The 10,965-nt window shown below is 34.9% G+C and overlaps 1 protein-coding gene across 1 annotated transcript; it reads right to left on the bottom strand.

Moving 5' to 3' along the window:
* Positions 1-6,784: 6,784 nt before the first annotated feature.
* Positions 6,785-8,550, bottom strand: LOC127853532 (uncharacterized). The gene is made up of 2 exons (XM_052388086.1): positions 8,433-8,550; positions 6,785-7,212 (listed from the first exon to the last, which is right to left on the bottom strand). The coding sequence occupies exons 1-2, from the start codon at positions 8,526-8,528 to the stop codon at positions 6,862-6,864; spliced, it is 447 nt and encodes a 148-aa protein (XP_052244046.1). The 5' UTR covers positions 8,529-8,550; the 3' UTR covers positions 6,785-6,861.
* Between the last annotated feature and the right edge of the window lie 2,415 nt (positions 8,551-10,965).

Here is a 10,965-nt window from a genome sequence, read left to right as displayed (position 1 = left end):
CTTGCCAAAAGCATTTGTCGTTCATCCAGAATGGTATTGACTGACAGGAAATGCTTTTCCAGTCGATTTATCAGCGGAATCGGAAACTTCTTGTATACCGTCTGCTTCTCAGCGACGACAATTAATCTGAGAAAAGATTTTGGTCGCACAAAACTATTTAAGATAAAGTTTTTCTTACCTTATTCAATGGCAAAAACATTTGGAAAAATGAAACAAAAGCAACATAATGCCAATACATAACAGGTATTTTAAATAACAACTACCTGAAAGTCTTATGAACTGGACATTTAACTCTGTGGGTTCCTAGGCCAAGGTCCACGTATCTCTCCCCTCCGAAGTACACATAGTACTGATTCAATGCGTCGTAGAGACTTTCATACAGATTCTCCAAGTTCAGTAACACAACCGTTTTTCCAGTCTTCATGCAGACCTTGATTTTGTTTATGTTTCGACAAACCTATATACACATAATTTTATGTTTGATTTAAAAGAATGTATTAAAAAAACTTTTGTGCAGACCTTATGTACAGATACATGTAAGCATACATAAACAAATACAATCATTTCTAACTACCGATAACGTAATAACAAGTTATCAGTTTATCTGACCTGAGTGTATTCCTGGTCACTGCGGAAACTACTACCAAAAATGGTGATGGGTCGAATTTTGCTTCTCTTGGAGAGAATCTGCTGCTGTATGATGGCTAGAGCTCCGTAGTTTTCGGTAAGTAATAAAAGATAACGACTTTCTCTAGAAAAATAAACGTATGATTTATACTGATTCAGCACAATTAATCTCATTTCAATTATACTTAATTTCCACGATAAACAAAAACATAAAATGTTCATTTAATGTAAATTATTTCTCTGATGCATGCTTTTTATATCAGGGCAATACACAGTACATGTAACGGACTATAACGAAGAACTGCATTTATGTGCTATTCATTACTATGTCCAAATGCACGTACAATAAATAGAGACCATGTTTCGCTATATTAGAAAAACTCGATTTGACTAAGTATTGTGTATATTAGCATCTGTCTTATATTTGTGGACTGGTAAAACACACTAATTACAATAGTTTTTTTATAAATGATTATTTTCAGTTAAGCAAGATACTAAAGTAAAACGGTAAGCAGTAAACAATTGTATAAAAAACAGCTCTATACAAATTGTGTACCCTTCTGTTTTGAATGAATCGAAGAGACAAGCTTCAATAAGCCCTTTCGCGCTGCAGTCAGGGCCTTCCTGTGTTGGCTTCGAATACAAGGATAGAATTAATATTATATGATACATATGACGAAACTTTGAATTCAACGTATTAATGAATAGATAAGTACTTGTTTAGTTTTTGGAAAACATGTAAAAGCCTTAAACTTTGAGTATGAATATTAAAGAATCAGTTTATATATAACTTCTATCATATATGGCATCTTACATCAGGGGTGCAATACATGACTTTTCCAAGGTAATTTTTGAAACATTCCTCAGGGTCGACAAGATCCAGTCCTCCAAAGTTTCGTTTTATTGCATGAAGCATTTCCAACCACGTCGGCTTTCGTTTGTTGTGGGCCACAAAGCCATATATCATTTTCACCAAACTTTAAAACATAAAATCTCGTTTCACAACGAACTTCACTCTAATTTTTCTTCCATCTATTTTCCGTCTCATATATTTACATTTTCATATCTTCATATATCGATATTTATCATAATGTATATAAAGTTATCATTTTAAAAGATATAATTCAACTTAAAGAGCATAAGTTTATGGCATAGATAATTTTAATGTTATCTGAATGAATGAATATTAAGGAATCCGGATAACAACCTGTAAAAGTCACGAAGTCCGTAAAATTCGCGCATTTTTTCTGAAGCCATTTTGAAAATATCTAGGTATGCAACCGCTAAAGGACCAATAAATGGCTCTATGAACGACTCAACTTCTTCCTGTGTTTGGCATATTCCTCTACAAAACAATTATTTAACGAGGTCGCACAAATACATTCATTCTACAGAACACATATCAACAGGCATTCATTTATAAGATTGCATAAAATATATTAACTCAATAACTCAATAAATGTGCCAGGTTGTTGCGAAAGCAATACATGATGAATAAAAACAGCACATACGCCCTATGGATGTGGTTACATATCTTATTTGAATAAAAACCTTTATATGCAGGTAGCCATATTGTTCTTGTGTAAGAAATGTCGATTTATAAAGGTCTAAGAGGGGTAAACATTCGAGAGAGAGAGAGAGAGAGAGAGAGAGATAGAGAGAGAGAGAGAGAGAGAGAGAGAGTAGTAGAGAGAGAGAGAGAGAGAGAGAGAGAGAGGAGAGAGACGAGAGAGAGAGAGAACGAGGAGAGAGAGAGAGAGAGAGAGAGAGAGAGAGAGAGAGAGAGAGAGAGAGAGAGAGAGATAACGAGAACGAGAGAGAAGAGAGAGAACGAGAGAGAAAGAGAGAACTAGAGAAGAGAGAGAACGAAGAGAGAAGACGAGAGAGAGAACGAGAGAGAACGAGAGAGAGATAAGAGAGAGAACGAGAGAGAAAGGGAGAGATAGAGAGAGATGGGGAGAGAGAGAGAGAACGAGAGAGAGAACGATAGAGAACGAGAGTAGATATATAATCTATAAATATATATATATATATATATAGATATATATATATATATATATATATATAGATATTATATATAAAACTATATATATAATATATATATTATATATATATATATATATATATATATATATATTATATAGTTTCAGATTGGGTAAAATGGTGGGTCAAACGTCCATTTTACCGCCGTATTGTTGGGTCTTTAGTCGATTGTCGGGTCCCAAAGTCGATTATCGGGCACTTGGACCCGACAGTTGAAGACCCACTTAATAAAAGGCTGCTTAACATCCTCATGACTATTTTTTAATTCAAATTTGCGTATGTAATTTTACTCGAATTGTCGGGCCTATATCTCCCATTCGCAAACTTTAGATCAAACTCCTCACGGCAGTTACTTCCCTTGGGCATCTTCTAGAATAAGGGAGGCCACTGAGCCCTTTTCGGAAAGTCGCATATCTCCCCTGAGTATTCTCCGGAATTGGAGGTTCTCAATCGCTGGCATTCGGTACCCCTCGCAGATTATCATAATACTTATCCGATGTTTGACGGAAAGGGCCGAGAATGTGCGATTGAATCGCTGGGTAGTATTGATTTCCAGTAACAATGGCGTCGAATGAGAAAGAAAACGATCGTTATCTGTCTGACATCGAAATTGACAAATTAAGTGTTGCACAATTGAAGGATTATTTACGATTTCATAATCATTATGTGTCAGGGAATAAGAATGAACTTGTCTTGAGGACAAAAGGCGTACAAAAGCTAGGATTAAATGATCGACAGCTGCACAGGAATGCGGAAGTAAATTATGAAAAAAGGAAAACAGAAAAACTTTTTACGCCACTCGGTGAAAAGCTGCCACATCCAGATGTATTAAAAACGTTGAGTAGTGACTTAATGGACTTTCCTACATTAATAGATAGTGACATCTACAATTATTTTGTGCTGAAAATGAACACACAAAAACAATTGAGATCAAAAAATTGTATTATGTTTACAGACATAAACACAGTATTTTGTACCATGACATAAGTGACAAATGGGAACATTGTTTTGTTAAATGCAAAGTATTACCATCACTACCGAGTGCAAATGTGAAAGAAAACCCAGATCACAGTGTGTGGCTCTGTCTGTCAAAGGTCACTGGACAGGTTCATTCAGCGGAATGTAATTGCACAGCCGGGTGAGTGTACACAGTTTTTCATATAAGTTCTTGCAATATTGAAACGAGGTTATAAATAATTTATCAAGAGACATGCCTCTGTTACAATCCTAGTTGCAATAATCCAACTCCCAGCTATATTTACCCTCTGGGTTGTGAGGTGTACGAATGTACTCATAAACCCTCAGAGCATTCAAGAAGAACTAGTAGTTACGATCCCCGAATCGGCATTATACCAATCATTTTCATAGATCTATATACTGGTCACAAGCTATTCTCGGGATGGACCAGTTTCTGGGAAATTTTCATCAAAATTTAGATGCTCGAGCAAAAAAAAAAGTGCAGTTTGAAAGTATGTCTAATTATTATGTTTATATATTTTCAGGAGCGGAGAAGCATGTATCCATATTGGTGCATTTATGTATGCCCTTTCTGATCTCACTGCTAAAAAGAAGGACGGCACTCTAAGATCAACCTCAAAAAAATGCGTGTGGGACAGATTTAATAATCCCCGGAAAAGAAAGCGAACGCCTAAAAAGTCTAGCGAATTTACATTTCGGAAACATACCTTTGAGTCAAATTAGAGCCAGTCGAAAATAACACCAGAAAAGAACTTCTTGCGATTTCTGTAAATGAGAACAGTTTCCGTTCAAAACTCGAAAATATGCAACCCAACAGCTGGATGGCTTTTGAACTTTGTAGAAGAGAAGGAAGAGGTGAAATTACCAAAGTTTATAGAAATTGGATATAACTTTAGTGATAGCGTAGATCTGAATAGTGAAACTGTGAAGGATAAAATGTCGAAAATGATGGATATGCTACAAATGGATGAACTTGAATGCCAAAGTATTGAAAAATTAACCAGAGGTCAGGGAAAGAACGTACTTTGGGAAGATGAAAGAAAATTACGTGTAACTGCATCCAATTTTGGTGAAGTAATTTTACTGAAACAAGAGACTGAAAGATTTAAAAGAAATTGAGTGCAATCTTTAAAGAATAGTAACAAATATGAATTTAAGATCACAATTGTGAATTTCTCGCAAGCTTACCCTTGCTCCTAGAATATGTTTTTATAATTTTGATGTCTCACTTTTCTCTAGAGATTAACCCTTTACTTCTTAAATATGTATTTTCAAGCTTTTGTAGTTCCTTAAAAAGTTAAATGTAATAAAGTACCTTTATTACTAAATTTAAGTTTTAAAGGCTTCATTTCCAACCCTTAAATACTGATGAGCAGCAAACAGTATAAAACCTGAACAGACTGCGAGTTACTAGCATGCTGTTCTGGTTTTATGCTGTTTTCACTGTGCTTCCAAGTGGAATAGGGTTAAATAACAAAAGTTAACGCCAGATCAGAAAATAATTTAAGTAACAACAGTACAGGACATCATTGAGGTCCCTCCTTTTTTATGTTTCAATAGTCATTTAGCTCTACAAAGCATATAAATATTGTACATAAAAGTGTATGAATGTATAAATATTTATCAACTGTTCATATTATGAATTTACAGTAGTACATGTAGAATGCTTTTCAACGATTTGTGTACGGTTCATTAATACCATCACAACGTGATTGTCAATTGTTATTCCGCTAAATTGATTTGCTCTTAAAATGATAAATCATAAAAAGAACTTTTGCTATGTTATTATCCATCACTTATTACCTTACCTGTGTTTGGAGAAAAACCGAAGGGTTTACGATAATAATCTGTTTCAAAATGTTAAAATGATATGAAATTAATGAGTGGCAAGCATGACCAAATTAAGAAAATCAACACAGAGGTATCAACAGCTGCATCTTATTAAAAATCTGTGCACAATGCTTTTTGTCCAAGTATAGATCATTTCAGAACCCCATTGAGTTAATAGACACCTTGGAAGCTTTGCTGGTATGACTTCTGCTTTACATCTGACAAGTACTCTGCAGGTGTTGCTACTTGTATCAGAAATCTTGGTTTTAAACAAGAGCTGTCACCATAGGATGACTTATGCCCCCTATATACGCTTGATAGAAGTTATGAGCATTTTCCCAAACCTAAATGCATATTTCGAAACCTAAACACGGACCCTAAGTTTAAGGTCAAGGTCACAGGGGTCAAAGTTTGTGTGCATATGGAAAGGCCTTGACCATATACACATGCATGCCAAATATGAAAATGCTATCTGAAGCGACATAGAAGTTATGAGCATTTTTCGAAACCTAAACGCAAAGTGTGACGGACAGACCGACAGACAGTCCGATCACTATAGCGACATAGAAGTTATGAGCTTTTTTCGAAACCTAAATGCATATTCGAAACCTAAACGCGGACCCTTAGTTTAAGGTCAAGGTCACAGGGGTCAAAATTTGTGTGCGTATGGAAAAGCTTTGTCCATATACACATGCATGCCAAATATGAAATTGCTATCCAAAGCGACATAGCAGTTATGAGGATTTTTTCGAAACCTAAACGCAAAGTGTGACGGACGGACAGACCGACAGACAGTCTGATCACTATATGCCCTCCTTCGGGGGCATAAAAATTCTTGACGGGTTTATTGCTCCCAATTATAAATTAACTGTTGATTAAGTCTTCAGTAGCAGTACTAAACCTTAAAGACAAACATTTACTTAGGTATACAAAAGAAATCTGTGTTTTCAACGCTCTGTGTCAATTAATGTATGTAAACTTGAATCCAGTACAATATTTATCAGAATTTCAGTCTTATAATTTGTTTGGTCTTACAAAACTGCTTTCAAGCAAGAAAACATGTATAAATATATTGGCACAAACACACAAACGCAGAAACATAATTTTTCTTTTTTTGCCTGAAAATGTTTGTATGGAATATGAGACAAGAAAATAATAATCAGTAACAATTTTATTTTCACAAATGAAAGCTGACTGTAAAATGTGAAATTAAGTATTATTCACATAATTACATAGTATATTACTTATACATACATGCAATGGTCAAACACTTCTAGTTAAATTGTATACTGAATTTCTCACAAAGTTCACTTGTTCAGCTTCTTATCAAACTTAATTTGTACTAGTTTTAAGGAGCCACTTTTCCAGTTTATATTAGCATGACTATTTCAGTTTATAAACACACTTTATTTTCCGGGGACAGGTTTTTCGTGCTAACCCTGCTTTCATTCCAACACTGACCTCATCAAATAAACACTCAAAAGTTCCAGCAGTTGGGATACCAGTGTAGAACAACACCTTATCGTCATCATCCCTTATATCCTCAAAGGTGAAGCTAGGCCGATCCACTTGTATCCCAACTGTCGACGTTTCAGTAGAAGTCTGGGTTGATATACTTCTGGGAACTCTCGTATCGTCGGTTTGAGTAACCACAGAAATCAGCTCCGGTTGCACTTGTTCACACTGATGACGGATTATGGCGGGTACTGGTGTAAACCTTCCATAGTCATGGAGCTGAAATAAATAAATACATTTTTACAAGCAAAGTAAATGCAGTTTGAAGTAAAGATTATAGGTCTTTCTGTATTTTACTAAGGCATCACCAAACTGATAACTTCTTCAGTTTTTTTCTTTAAAAATGGGAAGAGCATGAAAAACAACTATCTATTTATACTGCCAAGTGCCCTTTCGAGCATGGTAGGCAGACATGGACATTATCGAGTCGGTTTCCTGGGAAGAAACCAGTACTTGGTGTCCATGGAGGAGATAATTAGAATGCCTTCCCAAGTAAGGAGTGAACCCACTAACACCCGATCGCTAGGCGGATATCTCATCCACTACAACACCGCGACCTTGAACTACAAATATTTTTTTATGTCCCCCACTATAGAAGTGGGGGACATATTGTTTTTGCCCTGTCTGTTGGTTGGTCTGTTGGTTGGTTGGTTTGCGCCAACTTAAACATTTTGCAATAACTTTTGCTATATTGAATATAGCAACTTGATATTTGGCATGCATGAGTATCTCATGGAGCTGCACATTTTGAGTGGTGAAAGGTCAGAGGTCAAATATATGTGGCCTAAATTGCTCATTTATGAATACTTTTGCAATATTGAAGATAGCAAACTCGATATTTGGCATGCATGTGTATCTCATGGAGCTGCACATTTTGAGTGGTGAAAGGTCAAAGTCAAGGTCATCCTTCAAGGTCAGAGGTAAAACATATTTGTCCCAAATCGCTTATTTTATTAATACTTTTGAAATATTGAAGATAGCAACTTGATATTTGGCATGCATGTGTATCTCATGGAGCTGCACAATTTGAGTGGTGAAAGGTCAAGGTCATCCTTCAAGGTCAGAGGTCAAATATATGTGGCCCAAATCGCTTATTTTATGAATACACTTGCAATATTAAAGATAGCAACTTGATATTTGGCATGCACGTGTATCTCATGGAGCTGCACATTTGAGTGGTGAAAGGTCAAGGTCATCCTTAAAGGTCAAATATATGGGTCAAAATTGCTCATGTAATGTCACTTCTGCAATATTGAAGCTAGCAATTTTATATTTGAAATGCATGTGTATCTCATGGAGCTGCACATTTTGAGTGGTGAAGGGTCAAGGTCATCCTTCAAGGTCAAACATTATTTAGGGGGACATTGTGTTTCACAAACGCATCTTGTTTCAAATTATCTTTATTCAACAACATTTTGTATAACGATAAAACAACTCACTCTTAGAGATACGTCTAGTAGTGATGCACTGCTTTCAACCAACAAACCATCTGCCTCGTTCTCGAAACTCAAGTCTGGTGAACGGTTATCTGACATTTCCTCAGTTTCTGGTGTGGAATTCGTCTCATCTGCTTTCAGGGCCATTTTCCAGAGTCTGTAAGGTAAACAAATAAAATTAAATCAGCACATCAAAGACCTAGAAATACACATACTTTTCAAACTAACATGAAAGAATGATGTTCAGATACGTAATATTTATGCTTCTGTATCATGTTGTAACACCGTCAGATTCTATACCGATAGAGTAACTGACCCATGTTCATTCTTGAAACCTCGTATAGCCTAGTGGCAACATATCCGCTTCAAAATATCAGATACCATTGGTTCGATCCTCGGCTGTGAGCTACATAAATAAATCATGAACTGTGCCATGGGTATGTCTGCCATTATCCCATGCTTGATTGTACCACAAGGAATCACTGATTTGAATAGTAAGCTCGATTTAATAATCCATCGGAATCGTTTTAAGGTGATAATCTGATTACACGCAGTGCGCAATCTGATTATGTGATGACTTAAATTAGTATAAGTTATTAATATGATTTAATAAGAATAGTATATGTCCTTTTATACACGCGTTCAATGCCATAATACCGGTAAAAATCATAAGTTGATTTAGATATCAGTACATTAAATAAATGTCTATATATTATAATCATACAATACGCAATTTTACAATGCCGAAGTAATGTTATTTACTGAAATAAGATCTATTTTCGCATGACACTGGCTGTATAGCAAGTAGTCTTATATAAATAAGAGCAACATTACTTCAAGCACGTACACTTAACAAAAAGAGTTCTCCGTTTAAAAATGATGGTATTAAGGTGTTACTAAATATAAAATACCCAACAGCGGGCGAGCGTTTAATGCACTTTGCGCTTGATGAATAATGTTATACAATTATTATGGGCAAATTTATAATTTCAAAACATTATTAGTTGTTGATGTTATTCGCGTTCAATAAATACATCAGTTCTTCTTATCAACCTGATGGCCTGTTGCCTGCTACAGTTTCTTATCATAATTGTATAAACTACAATACACCATCAGCGGCCGAGAGCAGAATACCGGCCGCTAAATAAATTGTGACTTGCATCAAATCTCAGGTCAAATTTTCGATTGTTTACAATAAAATACTAATATTTTATAATGTCAAGCACGTGCACTTAATAAAATACGATATGTCTTTATTTATTGTAGAATTTTGCAAAAGTAAAGCGCTTTATATATAGCAATGTTTTATTATTTCTTTCTAGTTACGTAAATAAACAAAACATAATTATGTATATAACATTTAATATTTGTACATAATTTATAAAAATAAATACAATGAAACGTGATGTTTGTGAAGTGCGCGTGACATTGAACTTCGAGTTAAGCGAAAGATGCGAATTAAATTACACATAATTAAAAACTGATACTATTCTGTCAGCATGTTTTATACTCCATCGCGCCATAAATTCATCAAATTGTGGTATACAAGCAAACGATGGAAATTATGACAGAAACCCAGCTTTTCAAATAAAATGACCCTTAACATAACGCTAGCAGACCCGAATGAATATACTTTATTTGAGTCGTGTTCTGAGAAAACTGTGCATAATGCATGTGCTTAAAGTGTCGTCCCAGATTAGCCTGTACAATCCGCACGAATTATCAGGGACGGCACTTTCCGCTTTTATGACATTTTTCGTTTAAATGAAGTGTCTTTTTAGCAAAAATCCAATTTAGGGTCGACACTTTACGCACATGCATTATGCCCATTATTCCCAGAACGCGACTCATTTAATCCAATCAGGTAAATAACAAATACAATAATAAAACAGGGGAAGTCTACACTGTGTATTAGCAACCTGCTGTGGTGAATATATCTTATCAGCTAATACACAGGCACCTGGCTACTGTACTGGAAAAATTGGATTTACTGCCAAAATAATTGATTTCATTTATGGCTAAATTGTTGTGTACATGTAAAATTAAAAACGAGGATGTATCCACATCACCGTTGCACATTGTTATTAATTTCACAGTTATCTGTTCTTTATTAGAGATAGCCTAATTAAAGACGGCGCTAATAAAATGTGAAGGTGGATATAAAGAAATAAGGTCAATTTCCGCACTGACAGTATAGCAAGTAGTCTTATATAACATATTAAAATATTCCATGGTTTTAAAAATGCACGATGTTATATAGTAAAAGAGTGTGTTTGAGTAATCAATAGGATATTTTGTATTGGCTATATTGTTTCACTCGTAAAGAAAATACCAAAATCGACGTGCGAAACTGTAAAAATTTATATCTGAAATAATATTGTTAAGGGCGTTAAGCTAGTTAAAAATAATCACGATTATTTACTATGTATAAATTAGATAAACGTTTAAGATGTAAATTCTTATCATAATATAAAATGCACATAATATTATAATATTCATTCATATTTCATTATTTCAGGTAAAAGTACAAACATAT

Source organism: Dreissena polymorpha, chromosome 12 (genome assembly GCF_020536995.1).
Source record: "Dreissena polymorpha isolate Duluth1 chromosome 12, UMN_Dpol_1.0, whole genome shotgun sequence".
Lineage (NCBI taxonomy): Eukaryota > Metazoa > Mollusca > Bivalvia > Myida > Dreissenidae > Dreissena > Dreissena polymorpha.
The sequence above is the reverse complement of the archived record's forward strand: the minus strand, read 5'-3'. Positions and strand labels throughout refer to the sequence as shown.